The sequence below is a fragment of the Rhagoletis zephyria genome, unplaced genomic scaffold (genome assembly GCF_001687245.7).
Source record: "Rhagoletis zephyria isolate East Lansing unplaced genomic scaffold, Rhagoletis_zephyria_1.1 Rzeph_scaffold_02387, whole genome shotgun sequence".
In the NCBI taxonomy this organism is placed as follows: Eukaryota; Metazoa; Arthropoda; class Insecta; order Diptera; family Tephritidae; genus Rhagoletis; species Rhagoletis zephyria.
In genome coordinates this window covers 18,290-40,783 of record NW_016159471.1, presented here as the reverse complement: position 1 = coordinate 40,783, position 22,494 = coordinate 18,290, and the positions used below count along the sequence as shown (strand labels likewise).

General features: G+C 38.6%; 1 protein-coding gene across 1 annotated transcript; it reads left to right on the top strand.

Moving 5' to 3' along the window:
• The first annotated feature begins 19,223 nt into the window (after positions 1-19,223).
• LOC108366731 (uncharacterized) lies at positions 19,224-22,082 on the top strand. The gene is made up of 7 exons (XM_017621189.1): positions 19,224-19,335; positions 19,424-19,676; positions 19,792-19,992; positions 20,057-20,131; positions 20,473-20,565; positions 21,033-21,155; positions 21,520-22,082. Exons 3-7 carry the CDS (start codon positions 19,887-19,889, stop codon positions 21,648-21,650), a joined length of 528 nt encoding a protein of 175 aa, XP_017476678.1. The 5' UTR covers positions 19,224-19,335; positions 19,424-19,676; positions 19,792-19,886; the 3' UTR covers positions 21,651-22,082.
• The last annotated feature ends 412 nt before the right edge of the window (positions 22,083-22,494 follow it).

Genomic DNA, 22,494 nt, shown 5'->3' with positions numbered 1-22,494 from the left:
TCCGACCCCTAGCTTATTTAGGGAGTTAACTACAGCCTCAGGCAAAACATTATTAAAAGCCCCCTCGATAACAAGGAAGGCACCGACCGCAAATTCTTTCCTCGAGAAGGATTTATCGATATTTTCAACGACCGTGTGTAAGGCCGTTTCGACAGACCTGCCCTTGCAGTAAGCATGCTGATCCAAGGAAAGACGCTCCCTGAGGATCCCGCTTCTTAAATGCAGATCGATCAGCCCCTCCAGCGTCTTCAGAAGAAACGAGGAGAGGCTTATCGGCCTGAAATCCCTGGGTGATACATGAGAGGCTTTACCCGCCTTGGGAATGAACACGACTCTGGCCACCCTCCAAAGCCCCGTAACATGACCCTTAGCCAGACAACCCTCGAAAATGGGCATCAACCAACGGCACGACACTTCTGCAGATTTCTGCAGTTGGGCCGGTACTATGCCGTCGGGGCCCGGGGCCTTGAAGGGCTTGAAGGAGCCAATGGCCCAAAGAAGGCGATCCATGGTTAGGACTTCCGAGACATTCGTCTCGGGGATCGACTCCTCTAACCGGATCCCTCCCGGGTCCGGGTTGCAGTGGAAATGAGCATCAAGGAGCATCCGAAGAGACTCCTCGCTGCTCATTGCCCAGCCGCCGCCCTCATATCTGATGTATCCCAGGGGTGCGGGATTCTCAGAAAGAACTCGCCGAAACCTTGAACACTCCTGACTACCCTCCAGTCTTTCGCAGAACAATCTCCACGATGTCCGCTTCACTTTTCTGATCTCGGACTTATATATCCCAAGCCCAATCATATACAGTGCCCAGTCGGAGGCTGATTTACTCTTCCTGGCCCTATTTAAAAGGCCTCTGCTCGAGGCCCTAATATCAGAGAGCTCCTCCGACCACCAGAGCGGTTTGCTCTTACCTTTGTGGTAACTCAGGGGACAAGACATATCAATGGCCCTTTACACGAAGTGGTGAACACTCCAATTAATTCCTCAATTTCGCCTTCACTCCACCCCCCACGGGCGCAACCGGAAGCAATTCCTGCAGACTTCTGCAGTATAAGTCCCAGTTGGTTCTCCTCATATTCCTGTAAGGTTTGTAATTAGGACGCGCTTCGTCCAAAGCGAATTGTATGTACCGATGATCGGAAAANAGTGGTGAACACTCCAATTAATTCCTCAATTTCGCCTTCACTCCACCCCCCACGGGCGCAACCGGAAGCAATTCCTGCAGACTTCTGCAGTATAAGTCCCAGTTGGTTCTCCTCATATTCCTGTAAGGTTTGTAATTAGGACGCGCTTCGTCCAAAGCGAATTGTATGTACCGATGATCGGAAAAGGAGTGCTCACTAAGAACCAAAAGTGGGGTCGCTCCCCCTATTACATATACAGAAATTTTCATTAAATATAAAATTAAAGAGTGACTCACCTCTACTGTTGATATCTGAGCTCCCCCAAATCGTATGGTGGGAATTCGCGTCAGACCCAATAACAACGCGGATCCTCCTGCGTCTAGCTTCTGCCACCGCATTCTTTAGTAAGCACGGAGGTGGCTCCACCCCGTCCTCGTGTGCCATATAAGCGGAGATTAACCAGAGTTCTCCGGCAAGAGGCAAAATAAAAGAATTAAGTTCCTTCCTGATGAGCATGCAAGATCGTAATCTACCTGCATCCCGCTGCACCCCAAGTTTGTAGTCCCTCGTCCCGATACCAGAAACCTTATTGCAGCTGCTCAGCCACGGCTCCTGGATCAGGACTACATCAACTCCACCTTGCTCAAAGTGGATCTGAAGAATATTCATCTTCCGAAATCCCCTCCAGCACCCCTCCGCAGGTGCCATCCCCATCGGACGCAAGGAGCAATTCCTCCTCCACCCTGTCGAACAGCGGGCCAACAGACATAACCGATCCCGCACTCGAAGGAGGGCCAGCAATGCTGTCGCTGTCCGACATGACGGACTCGACCTCCATACCTATGGGGGCATCCTCCACATTCATATTTTTGCCAACCAGCGCAACTGGAACAGGCTCGTCATCCCCTCTTGAGTCGGTTTGGTAGACCTTCATGACTACCTTCTCGAAGCCATAGTAGATGACTCCCTGTCTTTCGGCGAGAGGCTTAAGAGACTCCGAGTTCAGCAACATCAGCGCTTGCCGAAAGTCACCGTCGGAGCTCTCAAACCGGATTTCCTTCCAGTTGTGCGCTGGAAGGTCCGGGTTGCAGTAGCGGAAGATATCTTCCACCTCTCTCAGCGAGGAAGCCGCCGAGGGAAGCCAGACCCGAGCACGCGGACGCAAGGGAAGGTCCCCCTTGTCCACAGCGTCGAGTTTGGCTCCCACCCAAACCTCCCCGACCAAGGCTACTGCCGCCTTGTAAAGCGCGGCCGACCGCTCATCGGCGCACAGAAGGTGGTAATCATCCCCTGATGCCAACCAGCACTCTCGCACCGCGGCGGTGGCCCCGGGTTTTCCCTGACCACCCTCATAAACACCCCTGATAAGACCGAAGACACCTTCCTCCAATCCTCCCTGGCGATGGCCCCGTCCTCCTTACCCCGATCCAAAACACCCAGAGTGATAGAGCCCGCCTGTTTAGCGATCTCGCTAAAGAGCTTAGGCGTCCCTACCGTTCTGGGCTTCTTGTAGAGGGGGGTTTCCCCCTCCTGCGATCTCTGCCGCTTTACAGGGTCAATACGGGATACGATCGCACCCCCCAGAAACACCCTCACCACAGCCCTCCTGGCCGCCGCTTAGCACCCGCCTGGCCCACTCGAGCGATCGCGCGTGCTGCTCAGATAGCTGCGCAGCACCCACCTCGCCGTAACGCGCCAGGATCTTGGTGGCCATGCGACGGTCATCACGTGCTTTCCTGGCCGGCCCAGCATGCCGTTTAGGCCTAACGGAGGGATTCCGCCCAGATTTAGCCGCAAGTCCTTGGCTGGTGCCGGCCACACTGTCCAGTGCCCTCACGTCCATAGCCGCAGACGAAATCGTCCTAAATGCAGGCGAATTCGCCCGCGCCCCTAACCCCGAGACTAGGTGCGGTGGGTTCCCACCGGCACCACCAGAGACGAGTGNGCACAGAAGGTGGTAATCATCCCCTGATGCCAACCAGCACTCTCGCACCGCGGCGGTGGCCCCGGGTTTTCCCTGACCACCCTCATAAACACCCCTGATAAGACCGAAGACACCTTCCTCCAATCCTCCCTGGCGATGGCCCCGTCCTCCTTACCCCGATCCAAAACACCCAGAGTGATAGAGCCCGCCTGTTTAGCGATCTCGCTAAAGAGCTTAGGCGTCCCTACCGTTCTGGGCTTCTTGTAGAGGGGGGTTTCCCCCTCCTGCGATCTCTGCCGCTTTACAGGGTCAATACGGGATACGATCGCACCCCCCAGAAACACCCTCACCACAGCCCTCCTGGCCGCCGCTTAGCACCCGCCTGGCCCACTCGAGCGATCGCGCGTGCTGCTCAGATAGCTGCGCAGCACCCACCTCGCCGTAACGCGCCAGGATCTTGGTGGCCATGCGACGGTCATCACGTGCTTTCCTGGCCGGCCCAGCATGCCGTTTAGGCCTAACGGAGGGATTCCGCCCAGATTTAGCCGCAAGTCCTTGGCTGGTGCCGGCCACACTGTCCAGTGCCCTCACGTCCATAGCCGCAGACGAAATCGTCCTAAATGCAGGCGAATTCGCCCGCGCCCCTAACCCCGAGACTAGGTGCGGTGGGTTCCCACCGGCACCACCAGAGACGAGTGCAGACGAAGAGGTCGGCTCCGACCCCTTGCTGCACCCTGCAGCAGCAGCTGCCCCACCCAGCCCACGAGTCGATTCCGCCTCGTTTAAAGAGGAGCAGAAGAGAGGGATCGGTTTCGAATCCCCTCCACCACTCGAATTTTTAATGTTAGGGTTTTGTTTTAAATTTTGGTTTTTGTTTTGTTTTTGTTTGTTTTTGTTCATCTTGTTCGTACGACAACCTACCCGACGAAGCGGGCGCGGTGGTCTAGGTCGTAATAGGGGAATTCAAACGGTCCACTACGCCAGCGCCCCATGCCGCAGCAAGGCCACCGTTACTCCCTTAGGCGGCCCGGTGTCAGGAAGGTGCCGTTAAAATACAGCCGGTCTGGTAAACCCCCTGGCTGCAAAGCTTCCAATGGGCACGGTGTCGCTTAACACCCTGGATTAGGGGGTCGACAGTTCTTGGTCATCGCTCACAAGCAGCCCGAACCATAGGAAATGGAGTGCATTCGCACAGTAACCGGAGGTAGAGACACGATTACACTACCACCCGATGATAAGGTCTGATTGTGATTCGACTAAGCCCCCGCACCAACGGCAAGGTGCCTGCCCCAGCGGAGGTAATAAATGGTCATTAGTTTTAGTTTTTTGTCACTTTCAGTCACAGTCTCGACTGGATATGTTAAAATTATTTGTAATGATTTTAAAATTATATTTCCGCGATTTTTTAAGCTAGCAATTGTGAAATGAAGGAAAAATTCATTGTCTTTTGGACATTCAATCTCCTCAATTCTGTGTTCAATTTCAAGCCTCGAAAGTAAATTATCGAAATTCATTATTTCATAATATAAGTAACTCGAGTTTTTTATGTCTAATATGTGCACAAATTCTTAAATTTTTAATTTTATCATTTTTATCATAAGTAATTTCTGATCTAATACGCGGTATCCTTTTTGAAAAGTTGTAAGAAAATTTATCATAAACGTTCTCCTGTTTTTCATTTTCGTTATTATCTTTATTTTGTATCAATTTGTCGTTTTCTCGTCTAGTCATTGATCTCGTCTGTACTGCCAAAATATTTTTCGTTGATTCCCTTATTTCGTCTATCGTTATACGTGAGAGTGCGTCTGCGCCAACATTTAAATTTCCTTTAATATATTCGATTGTAAAGTTATTTATTTATTTATATATTTGGTCTACAGAAAAATGTTTTCTTACAGACAAATGAGAATGGAACATTTAGATATTTAAGTATTTGTGAATAAACTAATTATACATTTTAATTTAAAATAAAAATAATAATAATAATAATAATAATAATAATACTAATAATAATAATAATAATAACATAAACTAGCAGGTTTGGTAGCTGGCGAGGCCTAGTCTTCAGTCTACTTTTGTGTGCGGCGGGCGGAAAGGCCTAGTTTCCGCTCCGCGCTGCGGACAGGCTGTTGATAAAGGTCGGTAAGTCCGGGTTTCCGATCCATGTTCCCGAAGACATTACTTCGTATGTGTGGCAGGCGGAAAGCTCTGTTGATCATGGTCAGAAAGAACGAGTTTCCGATCCATGTTCCCGAAGTCATTACTTTGAATGTGTGGCAGGCGGTAAGCTCTAGTTTACGCTCCGCGCTGTGGACAAGCTGTTGATCATGGTCGGAAAGGCCGAGTTTCCGATCCATGCTCGTATTGTCTTACGCGGTCGCGAAAGTATACGAAGCCGATTACAATTGTACTAAGTAGTCATAGATATTGTGTAATTTATCGTTCCCGGTTAAAGATATTAATTTATTTAGTTACAAAAAAGCGATTATCGTTTGCGTTTACCTCATAAACTGAACCGAAATACAGTTCACCAGCTGAACGATAACGTGCAATGTAAGGGTTTACATGGTATTTATTCAAAATCTCAAGCAAGGTTTTCTTAATGGTAAAATGTGAGTCGGAGGTGTCAAAATAGTCGTAATGCTTATTAAAGTCCTGGCATAGGCAACGAAAAGCATCATGCATCAGCATAGTTAGTTTAATGGGCTTGTAATGTCTAGAAGGCCTAGAAGGAATACAAAACGTGATCTGGTTCAGTAGAAAGGGACTATTGACCATCCCGTTCAAGATCTTAATCATGAACAAAACCCCGAGCATCTCTCTTCGGCTGTGCAGCGTTGGCAAATGTATGAGCTTCAAGCGGCTTTTGTACGGTGGCAAATTATTTAATGCGAATAATAAGAATTGTTTCTGTACCGACTCGAGTCTGTCAGAGTGCGTTTGATATCTAGGGTTCCATAAAACGGACCCGTATTCTAGGATAGGCCTGACTAGGGAGGTGAAGAGAGCTTTAGTGACATAAGGATCTCTGAATTCTTTAGCCAAACGTTTGATGAAAGCCAAGACGCCCTTGGCTCTATTAACACAAGAGTTTACATGGGACTTGAATTCAAGCTTAGAGTCCATGGTTACGCATAGATCGATGAAATTAGTTACCTGATCAACACTATGTTCGCAAATGCGGTAGCTATATGATTGAAAGGGTTTTCTAGAGAAACACATAAATTTACACTTTTTCAAGTTAAGTGACATAGAATTTACTTCACACCATTTAAAAGCATTACTCAGGTCCACCTGTAATTTTTCCCTGTCTCCTGGAGCACCAATGAACTTAAATAACTTAACGTCGTCTGCGTACATTAAGCAATTCGAATACTTCAAAATATTTGGAAGATCGTTGATGAATAAAATAAACAGAAGGGGACCAAGGTGGCTACCTTGAGGTACACCTGACGTCACATGAATTACACGAGATGAACATTTTTTAAAGATAACCCTCTGTTTCCTGCCAATGAAATAAGAAGAAAGCCAGCGCAGCAGGATTGGAGGGAAACCAATTTTTTTTGTATATTAGAGTTGAATGAGATACTTTATCAAAAGCATTGCTGAAATCAGTGTAAATGACGTCAGTTTGATAGTTACTTTTGAAACCTTTGTTCACATTTGTAGTGAATTCAAGAAGGTTTGATACAGTTGATTTACCGTTACAAAAGCCGCGATAACGGGTGTTATGGAATAAGATAGTTCTTCCGTAACGATTTCTTTAAATAATTTAGGAATGGCACACAGCTTAGCGATTCCCCTATAATTCGCAATATTCGACCTGCTTCCATTTTTATAAAGCGGCAATATATACGTCTCCTTCCACAAAGAGGGGAAAACTTCTTGCTTTAGAGAAGCATTGAAGATGTTTGTTAATGGCTTATATAGATAATCAGCACAACTTATTAGGACACAGGAGGGAATACCATCAGGGCTGCTTAGAAAAGAATTTTTTAAACTATTCAAATGAAGGAGCACATTGTCAGCGGAGATTGAAGGAATACGGATGTGGTCAAACTGTGGGAGTGGAAAAGGATAGCTAGAAGTTTTTCATCTGGCTCGACAGAATAGTTCGATTCGAAATAATTTGCAATCATATCATCATCACTAGAAATAACATCATCTAATTTCAGTGTTGAGGGAAACCCATTTATTTTACGTTTTGAGTTAACAAAATGATAAAATGACTTGGGATTAGAAACGATGTTAATGCGAGTTTTATTAATGAAATTCCTGTAACATTTTCTGTTTAAGGCATTGTATTTATGACGAAGAATGGAGTACGCGGCGTAGTTAGAAGACATGCCTTATTTTTTATAAAGTTTAAATGATTTAGTTTTCTGATTTTTTAAATGCTTTAGCTTTGAGTTAAACCACAGCGGGTTACGAGGTCCGGTATTTTCTTTAACAAGAGGAATTAGTTTACTGAATATATTATTCAAGATTTTACTAAAGTGTAAGGCACTGTTCTCAACATCCCCATCGTACTCAGGCCAGATTATTTCAGATATAGCTATTTTAAGCTTGTCGTGGTTAGCGTATTTGAAAGAATATCGCCGACCTTTCGGCTTTCTAGTTTCAGGACAATAACATGAATCGTAGGATGGTGCCAAGGATGGTGCCAAGGTATAACTGAAGGATCGCCGCGTATTTTAGTGCATTTAGCAGTATCATCAATAAACGCTAAATCAAGACATTTACCTAAGTTGTTGATAACTGAATTTATCTCATATAGACCAAGATCGGAAAGTTCGTTAAGAAATTGGTTAAGTACATCCCGAGAAGAATTTGGGACCAGAATTCCATCCACCGAATCCCAGGAAACACACGCTAGATTGAAATCACCCAACACAACAATCGAATCGCAGGGCTTGACCATGGCAAATAAAGAGAGCAATAATGAAGAATGTTTAAAGTAAACAGAAGGGTTAGAGTTTGGTGGAATATAAATTGCTACAAGAAAAACACTACTTGAGGGGCACCTTATTCTAACACAGAGGAATTCAAAACATCATCTGAACCAGTGAATACAACTTTTTCAGAGGAAAAGTCGGTCTGGACAGCTATTAAAACACCCCCGCCTTTTCTATCTAAGCGATCACTTAAATATTTCATACTTACTACACAATATTTCACTATTAAACACATTCGGTTTTAGCCAAGTTTCAGTAAAAAACAAAATTTCATAATTTAAATCAAAAGACTTTAAGTACAGCTCGGTTAATTTTGTATTTAGACCTCTAACATTTTGGTAATAAATATTGAANACAAAATTTCATAATTTAAATCAAAATACTTTAAGTACAGCTCGGTTAATTTTGTATTTAGACCTCTAACATTTTGGTAATAAATATTGAAGAAAAATTTACTTATACGTTTTTTGATCCTGAGGAGGGAATTTGAGCAGTATTTTCATTCCGAGCACGAGGTTTAAACTCAAACTCTCGAACTAAAGCAGCATTGGGCCAGAATGAACCATCCACAATGTTTTGAAAATGGTCGGCGGAAATATCAATTTTGAAAGAAGATATGCTTCTTTCGAATGAAAAATTAAATTTTCTAATAGCTATGTGCCGTGGGTTAAGCTTTGATGTTATATAAGACTTAACATCTTCTACTGAAGTTTCACTAGAAAAGCGCGAAACAAACACAGATTTATTCGCAGGAACTCCGATTAATTCTTTCGGTAACGGAGAAGGTCCACTTTGAGATGTAGGTTCAGACACAGCTGTCGTTTTTGCCGCAGTCCTTGTAGTGACACCTGAGGAAGATGCAGCTTGAGATAACTCAATACACGGAGAATTAAAACTTATTAATTCCTTATTTAAGCCGGGAGTAGGCAAAGAATCAATTCGCGGAGTGTCAATGTCTAAAGCAATGGGATTAGGAACAATGCTGTCTCCTCCATGCTTCCGCTTTTTTGAAGCTTGTTTAAGCTTGGGTGATGGAGAGGATGAAGACTCAATGCACTTAAAGTCTTTAAATGCATCTTCATATCGCTTAAACTTTTCGTTTAGAAGCTTTAACTCCTTACCCAACTCCTGGAAGCCACTTCTGGCGCTCCTAAACATTTTACAAAGCTCAACTTCGGTTGATCTGCACTTGGGGCAAGACCAACACCTTTGTTATCGGTTATGATATCGGCCACCCTACCATTGAGACCAGCACATGTTACGTGAGCTAAGTCATCACACAACCAGCACGCAACGCAGCGCTCTAAGTCGTTTTTAATGTTACATTTTTCAAAACAGCATGATGAATACGTTGCAGCGCGAAGTAGTAACAATTTGTATGTACAAGAAAAACTCACAGTGTACACTTTTAGTACGGTAGTAACAAAGATGAGCGTTTGAGAGACACAGAAGTCTAGGTATTGTAAGTTTAATGGTTAGAAACCGTGCTGAACTTAACAGTTTTATAGCCACTGAGCCAAAAAGCTTAAAAGCATAAAAGCAAGCCAAAATCAGCTGATTGCAGGAAAATTATTTAATCGATAATAAGTAAAATGTATGATAAATCGCGGAAGATGGGAAAATGCACTCTCATGCAAAACAACAATAATGCACCAAAAGAGGCAAATATGCACAATGACAAGAATATTAATTTCTAATCTACGCACTTTATGTCTAAAACACAATAATTTATTGGAGTTTGGCTTCAAATAGCTTTTTCCAGTATAAATTACACAAATTAGAACTGCTTAGCACTTAGATAAACAAAATAACTTTTTTTTCAGCTAATTCTAACCTTATTCTTGAAAGTTTTGAAGAGGGATCTTTCATATTGAACAGGTATACTAATGGTCTGTGGTCTGATTTTACTACAAAATTCGTTCCATAAACGTATGGTCGAAATTGTTTAATGGCAAAGTATATAGCTAAAAGTTCTAATTCAATAATTGGTTTTTTCTGTTCTTTGAAGCCTTGCTGTTCTTGGCTAAGTATAGCGCCACACCCTATCTTTGAAGCATCAACTCTAATAATAAATTGATTTGTAAAGTCTGGATATTGTAGCAACTTCGGTAAAAATAAAGGCTGATCGCAACGCTTGAAAAGCTTCATCACATTTCTCATCCCAAACAAAGTCTACTCTTTTCCTACTTAATTTGTTCAAAGGTGCTGCCAGAGTTGCAAAATTGGGGATAAATCTTCGGTAATAGTTTGCAAATGCGACAAAACGTCGTACTGCATCTTTGTAGTAGGTTTAATATACTTTTTAATTGCAACTATTTTTGAATCGTCTGGCAGCAGACCTTTTGCTGAACATTTTTGCACTAAAAACGTTACTTCGGGCCTGAGAAAATTACATTTTTTTGGGTTTAATTTTAAGTTGAAACTTAGACAAGTTTCGAAAACTTTCGCTTAATTTTTAATGTGACGTGCTTCGCTACAGCTTATGACAATAATCTCATCTACATATAAAAATGCTACGTTCGGTGGAATACCAGAAAAAGCTATACTCATCATTCGTAAGAATGAGTTGGGTGCTATACTTAAACCGAATGGCAATACTTTCCATCGAAATGCTCCACGGTCTGTGCTAAAAGAAGTTATATCACGTGAATCTTCATGCAAGGGGATTTGGTGAAATCCGGAAAATAGATCTAAAGTAGAAAAATATTTAGCTCTGCCAAGATTGTCCAAAATATGGTCAACTCGTGCGAGAGGGAACTTATCCGCAATAAGTTTTTTGTTGACTGCGCGGAAATCAACGCACATACGATATGCTTTTTGACCATTAGTAGACTTTTTAGGAACCAAAATTAGAGGACTATTGTAATTGGAATAACTTCCTTCAATTAAATCGTTATCTAATAATTTGTTAAGTTGGCGAGTTATCTCTTCACGCTGGGAATATGGCAGACGATAATTTTTTACATATACCCGGGTCAGTGTCAGTCAACCTAAGTTTCTGTTCATAAAAATTGTTTAATGTCATTTTGTCGTTGTCAAGAGCGAAAATGTCGTCATATTTTATGCAAAGGTCAAGTAAATTGCTGTTAGCTTCTGTAGGGATTTGGTTTTTCAAAATATTTGTTAATTCGTCCGTTCGGGAGTCTTGAGTCTTGGACTTATTAATTGAATAAACGTAATAGTCAGAAAGTTTTTCAGTCCGAATATTTATATTCTTTACATGTTTTACTTCATCCGTGGTATTTATAATTTTAATGATTGGGTTACTGCTATTAACTATGCATCTTGCTGTGAATACACCATGTTCAACTTCTTGTGCTTCTACAAAAAGTGGATCTGGCGAATCGAAAATTCAATAAACCTCGCATCTGGGTGGTATGATGCAAGTGTCGCTTTCGGTTCCGTGTAGGATTGGTATCGCGACTTTTTCATTGCCTACCCAGAAGGAAACACAATTGCTTGCATAGCTAATAACGCATTTGTTAATTTTTAGAAAATCTTTTCCCAATATGCCATCCGATGATATGTTAAAATCGTCGTTTACCACTTGTAAAGTATGTTTAATGTAAAAATCAGTAAAAGTCAAGTTTATGGTAATCGTACCTAACGTAGAAACTGTATCAGAAGTGGCACCGGTAATGTGAATTATATCGTTCGTATTTATAGAAAAATGTTTATCAATGCTAGAAATTTTTATTAAGGAAATGTCGGCTTGCGTGTCGACTAAAACATACAAAATTTCTTTGACCCATTAATTTTTAATTCGATAAAGTCGGAGTAGTTCAAATTTAGGCAATAAATGCCTTTTGTTGCAAACAAATCATTTAATTGTCCAATTCTTCCGCCCTCAGTGTTCGCGCCTGAGGGGCGTTGGCGTTTAAAGCACGCACATTAGCGTTATTTCTAACATTTGGACGTCTATTGTTATTATTGTAGTTACTTCGATTTCTATTATTAGAAGATCTATTATTAGAATTATTGCTGAAATTAGAATTATTGTTGATATTACCGCTGTTGCCCCTACTACCGTTGTTGTACCTATTGTTACCATTATTGCTATATATACCAAAATTGTTCTTATTGAACCTATTATTGTTGTTGTATCTATAATTGTTGTGGCCTCGAAAGCTACCTCGAAAACTAGTCGCTCTTATCGTTCTAGACCTACACGCTAACACCTGCCGCTCCTTTACCTCATTATCACGCACTATTATCATCTTCGCAACAAGTTCTTTTGAATCATGGAAGGTTGACGATGCTAGAATAGATTTCACCATGTCCGATCGACTGTTGAGCCTACAAACGTTAACTGTTTGCTCAACTGCCATTTCATGGGCTTTTTCTTGGGTCATCCCTTCGATGATCAGCGAACGTTCCAACGAGTCCGACAACTCTTCAACTAGTTTTGCAAACTCCGCATAATTATTATTAGTTATCTTTAAAGCTGCTTTTTTCCCGCGGCAGCTTTAGAGTTGTCCGGTTTAATTTTCCTACATATTGCTTCTTTAATCTCACTAATTGAATTTATTTGCGGTGGTAGAGACTCGCGAGCTTCACCCTCGAGTTTCGATCAGATAATTCTTCTATTAAATTTATTCTGTCGATAAAGGAAGCAAGTGAAAGCGGGTCACCACTATAGTTTTCTTTTATTATTGAGGCGCAAAAACCTAAGAAAGATCTTTTTGCTCGGAAGTTGCCATTGCAATGTCGTCAATGCTCGAAAATGAATTTATATTATGTAAACTTTCAAATCCTAAAAGATCTTCCCGTATAGACAAGGAACTGCTTTTGTTAACTATGCCAGTCGAAGTTGCGTCGGAAAATTCTTCAAACTCTGCTAGCGTGTAACAACCGTCTTCTTCAATTAACTCAGAGAAATTCTCTGGTATTCTTATATTACAATTAATTTTCTCAAAACATTTAAGAAGTGGTTCTCTACGCCGTAACAAATTTTCTACTACCGACTCTGGCTTATCTCGCTGCTTGAAATGTAAGTTCACCTGTATTAATATATTATTATACGCTTCCACTAAAGACCTTTTATATTCATTTAGTTTTTCTTGTTTTGCTGTTAGAGGGCGATATTGTAAAACCCGTCTACAAACGCTTGAAAAATTATTACGCAAATCTTTGAACACTGTGTCAAAATCTGACATTTGGCAACCCCGCGAAGCAAAAGAAAAATTCTATATTGTTATATAATTGTCAAAAAATAAATTATGCAAGTTCTTCACTAGAAACATGCGGAAGAAAAAAAATCGAAAAAATGCTATTATAAGTGTAAAGTTTTATAATTTGAAAAATTCTTATGTCTTTTTTCTCAAACAGTCATCGGGTGCAAGCTGAAAGTTTCATGCAAAAATGGGTTTTCATGCAGTAGGAGTGTCGGGAAAATTCACATGCAAGGCAAAAGAGTATAAGTTGTTTTTAAATGTTATAATGTATATATTTAAGAAAAGTTTCAATTTTGGTTACATAGGAAGGTATTGTCACATATACATCGGTATATGATATAAATGTCGGTTATATGTCTATTAAAAATTTATTAAAGTTTCGATTACTTTAGCAAATCGTATTTTGACAAAAAGTATACAAAAATTCAATGAGTCACTCACGACACTTAGAATCTAATAATTTCAATGTAGTATTTTAAAGAAAAATGCATCAGAAATGCAAAAAAAGTCTATGACTGACGTTAGCACGACGCTTGGCTGTTATTGAGTTTTTTTTTGCAAATTTTATTTAAATTTATGTCACTTATATCTAATAACATGAGAATTTTGTTTTTGTTTAGAAAGATGGTATTTAAGTTTATATCACTTATAGTATGAAAATTTTGTATGAATACGCAGAGATTTAAAAGAATTCAATGAATCTCATGTCAACTTATATTTATGTGAGAAAATGATTTGCGAGAAAAATGGGTTAATCACTTACAATCTATTATAAAAAGTGTTGAATTACTTATGTCTAAGGGTTATCCAAAAAAAAACTAGTTTGTACCAGCTGTACTATAATAGCAAAAATGTTTGACTTTCTTATTATATTGGAAAAACTCAATGGAACTCAAGAAAAATCAATTATTTTGATTCGATTTAATGAATTAAGCTTGAATATTTACCGTAGTTTGCTATTTATACCCGGCTGGAAAATAATCTAGGAAAGTCTGTAATTTACCTTGGCCCAGGCTAGATATGCCATAATATCGAAAAATCCGTGATGGGCCTGGGCAGGCGCAAATATGGTAAATATTGACTCGATAAGTTTTATTTTGGTGTTACCTGGGCCCTGAGTCAGAACGCCTATTTACTGGCATTATATCATGCAATCTAGAAAGTGCCTAGCTAGGTTTTACTAGCTGCGAACAGGATAGGAAAATTTATCTAGGAGACATCTAGGCCCTAAGTCAGACTGCCTCTTTATTGGCGTTTGCACATATACTCAAGCTAGTACCTAGCTAGATTTTACCCACAATATCCCGAATAAAAAATATTCATGTTTTACTGTTATTAGAAGCTGTATTTATTAGCAAAATATTGTTTGAGAGAAAGATGGAGCGTGTGTGTCAGAGAGAAATAAACAAAACAATTTTGTTGACGCATTTTATTCGTCAAGATCAAAATATACTGCATATTACATTCGTGGAACACAAATAAAAAAAAAAAATAAATCATTTCCCATCGCGGTGGAGAAGAGGCATGGTAAACATTGTTTTTTGTTTGTCAGGTTCATCTTGAATGAACAAAGTCACTAATTTTTTCGTTATTACATTTATGGATTTTGTTATTGGTTTACTACATAGTTCGTTGTGTAATTTCCACATCTGAATACGACTTGAGTTGAATGGATACGTAAACATTGGTCCACTCAACTTGAGTTTCCTTATTGACATTTGTACGTCCTCACAATCGTGCTGTCTCCACATTTTTTCAATCACAACGCAAGTACCACTATTTAAAAGAACATGATTATTTGGATAAGATGTTCGCAGAGTAAAGCCTTTGTATCGCAGTTCTTGTATCTCAAAACAAACATTGTTCCATTTTTCTTTAACTATAAATGAAATCGGCGGCAACGTAAGTTTTTTCATCGCAAGAAAATGCTGTTCATAGAGTCGACGGCTAATTTGTGCCAACACCTGAGTACCAGAGCGGATCATTCTTTTTAATTTACCCAAAAAACTTTCGAATGGGAAACAAGTTATTCGACTAAGGCTACATCCGTAATTTTGCACATCTTCGGTCAAGTGTAACAAATTATGCAGGTTTTTCGTAAACGACGTCTTTCCATATAAATGGCCAGCATTTTCCACGAATTTTTTTAAGTACGCCTTAGCTTTATTGCAATAAACTAAAGCGTATTCATCGGAGCATAATAATCGACAAGAAGCATGAAAAAGTAGAAAGTGTCGATAACAACTAGGTTTTAATAATTTTCTCATAAGGATTGGGCCACTGTAAAGCAAAAAAAAACGAAATTCCGTGGCCTTGAACTGTAAGAAGTGCTTGAGCGCTCTTGTTTTTCGCTGAAATTCGACCGGAACTTGAAAAGCCATATTTACTGATCTTTGTTCTAAAACCTTTTTTTGTTTCACACTCAATTGAAAAGGAAATTTTTCTAGCCAATACTCGAGCAATTTTTTCATCACACCTATACAACAAAGATGCATGAAATCGAGGATGAAGCAAGTAACCATATTGACCTTAGGAGTTATGTTCAATAGGGGCGTTGAATGGGTATGGTGATCTGGCTGTTCTTTGTTACGAAAAGAGTTATCCGTTCTTTTTTTATGTTCTCCATAAGGGAAAATTGTCCGTTTATCGAAGCGAACCCCTTTAATAGTGCATCTCTCGCATGAAAAGAAACCAACGTGACCTTTAATCCCCTTGAGCAAAGCTCTTGCTGGGGTATCGCAGCAAAAAGCTTTAATTCTAAATTGGTAATAATGTCCCTCAATTTCCACTCCATTATTTAATCTGTTCACTTCGTTGATGAACTTTCCTAAAAACGCATCAAGTTCTTTCGGTTTTTCATCTCCGTAATAGACTCCTATAGGAAAAGGCTCGTAAACGTTGTAATGATTGTGAATTTTACCCAAAATGGGCCACATTTGGCGCGTACTTGATTTGTATACAGGCACCCCATCTATATTTATCAATAGTTCTATAGAACTTTCGTGGAAATCAGGATTGACATTTTGTAATCCTTTTTCGATCCCAAAGTACACGAATTCGCCAGTTCCAACTGTCTCAATTCCATACTTTGCGTTATAAGTTTTTAGGAAACTTTTACAAGTTTTTGGCAAGTTAGGAAGTAGCTTGTGACGCAAAATGTACAACAGTTTATCACCGTTCGATTGAGCAATACCACTTTGAATAATCCACTTTCTGAGTTCAGGTTCCTCATCAAAATCTGGAGGGTATCCTTTTGGTGCTTTCTCGCAAATAAACTCCACGTCGTCATCGGCAACAGCCCCTTCGTCCGGACTATAGTAATCTTCATATTCATAGTCGATATAATCTTCGTTATCAGTCTGTAAATTAACTACGATTGATTAAGAGCATTTGATAAAATTTGTATTCCAAATGAACGTACCGAAAATTCATTGTGGGGATCAACTTCGCGAATGTCGTCCTTTCCAGAAATTACTCCTTCTGTTCCCACATGTTGGTGGTGTTCATAAACAAGGTTTTCGATACTGTCATCAACGAAATTTTCAATACCGTACGTAAATTCATTGCCTTGAAAATAAAATGAGCCAAATGTAAATATGTATACGTATGATTCATGTGTACAGAATAACGTTTTATTCTACACGGTTTAATTATTTCTAAATATAAAAATACAAATCGGTGCAAATTCGAGAAGTGTTAAACCACCATGTTCAGTAGCTGCAGAATCAGCGAAGAAACCTTGCAAATCAGAGTCGTAGACTGACTGAGCCTTTTTTCTTTTTCGACATTTCGTAACACGTAACACATTTAATTTTTTTTTGCTCATATTGCGCGATACTTTTCGGTAAAAAGATGTGTGCATAATAATAGCCCTAAATGTGCTCGTTTCGGCACAGCTTGTGAATTATTGGTGTCACATCGACATGGAAATGTGTGTAAGACATCGATATTTTGAGACAACATCGAGTGCTTAAACATCGATTTTTGCTACCCGATGTTTTATCAACATTTATTGTTTGCGTAAATTATTTTTCAGCTCTGAACATTTTTTGTATCTAACAACACTATTTTTATTATTTCAACAGATTGAATAATACATTTTTTTTTATGTACATGTGTAAATTCAATACAACTCTGACGCGAATGATCACCAGAGAGTAACCTACTGCTACGGTTCTCCTTGACTACTTGACGGATTTACCAAAAATCTCTGGGTTCGTATCGCCGGATTGCTAAATAAACGCTGAAGATGACCAAATTACAGTACAATTGGTTGGAAAATCCGATTTTGACAGGGCGTTAGGTATTGAAGTTAGCTGGAGAAAACTGCGAAACTGTAATTTTCATGTTACACACAAACAAACCTATGCTTATTGTTGATGTTATTTCTGCATTTGACGTAGCGTTGACGCTTTTGTTTAGGTATGGCACCTCGGCGTTAACTCTAGGCGTCAGAAAACGCTCGTTCCAACGCTTTTGTTTAGGTATGGCAGTTATATACCTGCGCTCGCACTCATGTCAACTCTAGAACGTTCTGCCGTCAATCGCACATTCTCTCGCTGTTCGCGGTATTCATCCACTTCTCGCTGTCGAATATTCTACGTCATTCCTCGAGCATTCTACCATTTTCTCGTTGTTCGCTTAACGCTTCCGCAAGATTAGCCATACTTACGGTGACCATAAATATATTTTGAAAATGCAGGACAATTTTTCAAAAAATTTTCCTACATATAATTGCGTAGTATAAAAATAACAAAAATATAATATATGTATATATACATTCCTCGTCATTTGAATAGCGCACCGTTTTTTTGATTTTCTACCATACAAAGTATGCTTGACAAAATTTTTATATGGAAGAAAATGCGCAGCACCGTCAACAAAAAAAATTGTCGCCCCTATGTTTATTTTTTTTTTTGATTTTCAAAAATTTTTTTTGGCACTGAGTTTTTGCATGCAGAAAATTGTGTTTTTTAGTCATTTCATTTCATATTCAATCACTTCATTACAATAGTCGATTAATTTTTTTAATTTAATCGATTGAAACAAGTATTTTACTCTATCTTTTAATAGTAAATAATCGATTATTTTTAAAACAATCAAAACTAAAAAAGGGATATTTAATTTATTCTTTTTAAATATTCAGGGCCGTTTTCTCATCTAACCTTTAGATTACCGAACTCTTTATCATCTCGATATACGAGCTTTCGTTTTCTCGTCAGCGCATTAATTTCTCGAATCGATAAATTATTCCTGACCCGATGTAGCCTTTAAAAATTTTTACCCAACTTTAAATTAAACATTTCCAACACATTTTTTTTCTTTGGTTTTGGTCCATGGTTAAGATGTATTAGATATTTGAACCAAGGTTTGGGTTTTGGCTAACAGCTGCTTTTGCTCTTTATTTGCAAGGCGAATTTATACAAGGTGGTAGCGGAAGACCAAACACAAAAACTACACTAGCAAACTAGCAAACTAAATGCACAAAAGTACAACAAACACATCATTTTGACAAACAGTACGAATTCGCCTTGAAATCAGCAGCTCCGGTAACACCTCCTCATATGAATTCAGCTTTTCTCTTTGCCTGTTGTTTTTTACGGATACTTTTGTCGACGTGATTTTTCTTATTGTTATCTTAATATCTCATATAAAAAATAGAAAAGCTGAACTTGAACCTCTTATATTTTACTTGCCCCAAATAATTCTGATATGGGTGAAATCATGGTAAAACGTTACATCGAGCGACATTTTTTGTTTTTGCATAGCGAAACGGTTGGTATTCTATACCTATGCCTTATGTTATATGTACTCACAAATTCATATTATTTATGTTATAGATATGTATGTAAAGAGAATAAATTAATTATCCTTTATTAAGTTTTGATTGTTTTACAAATAGTCAGTTATGTACTATTAAAAAATAGAGTAAAATAGTTGTTTGATTCGATTAAATTGCAAAAATTAATCGATTATAGTAATGAAATGATTAGTCGCTACCATTCCTAATCTTATTCGAAAAACGGTACATTGGTTGCGGCGAAAAGTTTTGCTTCCATAATTTGTGCAAGGCATCAATAGTGCGGATTATATGGATTAACTATTAATTTAATTGTGGTTCATCATTTTTAAACATCAGCGACAAAAGTACTGAGGTTAGTATCGATCGTTACGTTTTTATGTGCTGTGTAATTTATATAGTGTAACTATGCGATGGCGTTAACAATTAAAAAATGTTTGTAGAATACATATCTGGTGACAAAATCGCAATGGATATTGACTACGACTTGTACGACTACAAACTAGTAAAGTTTCTTGAAGAGTCTGTCGACGTGGTCCTGCCACATGTCATCGACATAGTTTACAAAGATTGGGTCTACTTCAATACTAAACTGGGTGTCTGCGAAACACGTTTTCCACCTTAAAAAACTGATTGAAAAATCAGAAGCACCCGCAAATTGGGAATCATATGAAATCGAAATTGTCGGTCATGCAAGTGAGTTAAAATAATATATCATTCTATTGCGCTTTATGAAATGTCGCAAAGTGGCATTTTGGCGGCGTAAGTCTAGGATTTGGTATCTTAAAGCTGATATTTCATGTCTATACAGAATCGTACAATGAAGCACTTGAGCGACTACAAGAATTAAGGAAGAAACCATTTGCTTTCACTGACAATGAAAATGCTTCCAAGAAATCCGAAGCTATGAAACGAGAACTTCAACGCCGGGCAAACGCTGCAGCTTTGAATGAAAAGAAAGCAGACGAACACTTTAGTGATAATGTTTGTTCTTTGAGCGAAATAGAGACAGGTAATAAACAAGCAATCAGAATGCAAAATAAAAGCAACATGTTTTTATTTTTGATATGTTTTAGAGGCGGATAAACCATCCTCAAACAAAAGGAAAGATAAACAATTTATTTCCAAATTAAAGAAGCCAAATCGAAAAAGTAAGAATTGACTAGAACTTTGGAAATTTATAGTTTTCAATATATCGAAGGTTCATATTCAATATCCGCTATCTGCAATTTTTACAAAAATGATTTTATGATATTAGACTGCATCTGCAACTTAACTGCCATTAATTTTACTTTTGCAATTCAATAGTACATTTTTCTAACAAGCGATATACAAGGTCAATATTAACATAATCGATGACAGTTAGGCCTTAGGTGGATTTTTATATCGGAATCTCAGTTTTGTGAAAATCGAAAACTGAGGGTATTGAATATAAGCCGTAGATATGATATTTATACATATATACATCAGTTAATTCTTAATTTACATTTAGGACGATCGCCACAATTTTCAAGTTCACCTGAAGCCTCTCCTGCTAAAAGATCATCAAAAAGTCTGAAGCATCGCAAAGATTTATACAGTGATGGTAAATATAGCATTTTCAGTTTAAATGAAACCATTTTCAAATTAAGCGAAACCTTTTTCAAATTAAATGACACCTTTTTCAGACTAAGCGAAACCTTTTTCAAATTAAATTAAAAAATAAATTGCATTTTTGTATTTAAAATGCCAAAACTGGTTTCTTAACCGCTATGAAAATGAAAAAAATATATAAACAAACTTTGGCAGTTTAAAGTGCAAATATATAAATAGAAAAAAATCAAAGCAGCTGTTTTACGCTACAACTTATTCAATATGCCTTGACCGTAAAGAAGAGCAACGTGTAACAGCGAATTCACAGTAAACCAAAAAAGGAAGTTTCATTTAATTTAAATAAAGTTTCATTGCATTTGAAAAAGGTTTCATTTAAACTGAAAATGCTATATTTCATGGTTGTATTTTTTCATTTGTTTTATCCATGCCTAAATTTTGTAATCGGTCTACGACTTTCAGAAAAAATCGTTGCAAGCTCGTACGAAGTGAGAAGCGAGAACTTAAATACTCTTTCCAATGCAACAACATCCCAAAAATCAAACAGCCCCAAAGTAACCTATAATCAAGTTTCAAATTATAATGGTATGGGAATTATAAGAGTAAAAATTTCTGAAATGGGACTCTCAAAACTGAAACTCATTAACCACTGACCATTCATTAATTTTAAAACGCTTTTAAGGTAATTTTACACTTGTGGTGTTCACAGTTCGTTACAAAATGGGTTGCAGAATGCTAACGTATTGATGTAGAGGCAAACAATTTTAAACAGTGACACTTTATCACAATAGCAGTCAAAAATATATAAATTAGTCAATAGCTAATTGCTTTAGAATTTGAGAGCCCCACTTCAAAAGCTTTTATACTGCAGTATTTTATTAATATATTGCAGTACCTTATTATTATACTGCAGTGTCTATTAATTGATCAAATTAAATAAATTTCTTAGTTTTGATGGAAATTCTGAAAAAGCAAACTGGAATCGAAACCGAAATAAAATTTTTACGGTCTGAACTTCGAGAAGTGAAGGAATTAATCAACGCATTTCAGAATAGTGATTATTCGGCCAGATGTCATTAAAATGGTCATCGCGTGACATCAAATATTCATTCCTTTATTGAGAAATATGACATCGAGTTACCAGTCTCTGTTGAGCAAAACTTAACAACGTTGAGCCAAAAATTAATGGAAGATGATTTGTTCTGCGCAGATTTCGTAAGTTTTGGACAAGCTTTGTTTCTTTGCACCTTGTAGCAACTAGTAAACTACACTCACAAAGAGAGGCAAGAAGGAAGAACGAGCAAAATATATGAAACCGAAAACTAGTAGAGATTAGTAAGTGAACAGATGATGGATGCTTAAATTAAATTTTATTTAAAAATTCAACAATTCGCCATTATTTAATGATTCACTCACTACCTAAACGTTTATTTATCTTCCTGTTGAATCGTTTGACAGCAGTTTGTGTTTTCACGCTCTTATTTTTGCTCTCTACTACTAGTATTTAACTTCTTTTTGGTTGTTTGTGTTTCCGACAGGGTAGAAATTTGATGCATTGTAGAATGATTTCCTTCGTCCCTTGTCAACTTTGGTTCGTGGTAAATCGGTTTCGGCGCTCTGCCATCCTCAGTATCATTTTTCGCTGTCGAAATACATCACTAGTTTTTTACCTTCCTTTTATTAGCTCGGGATGTAACTATGTAATATTGATGCGCCTAAAAGATGCAGCGATTTCTATTCTCAAGTTACATACCTGATGACAGTACGAATGGCAATTATAATAGGGAGGTTTTAGTTTTTTAAACTATAATTTTATTATGTTACGCAACGGTTTACTACCAGAAACATGTCTATTACTAGTCATGAGTACAGAAACACTAATACAAATGAATTTTTGAAGGGACAAAATATTCATATTTTGATG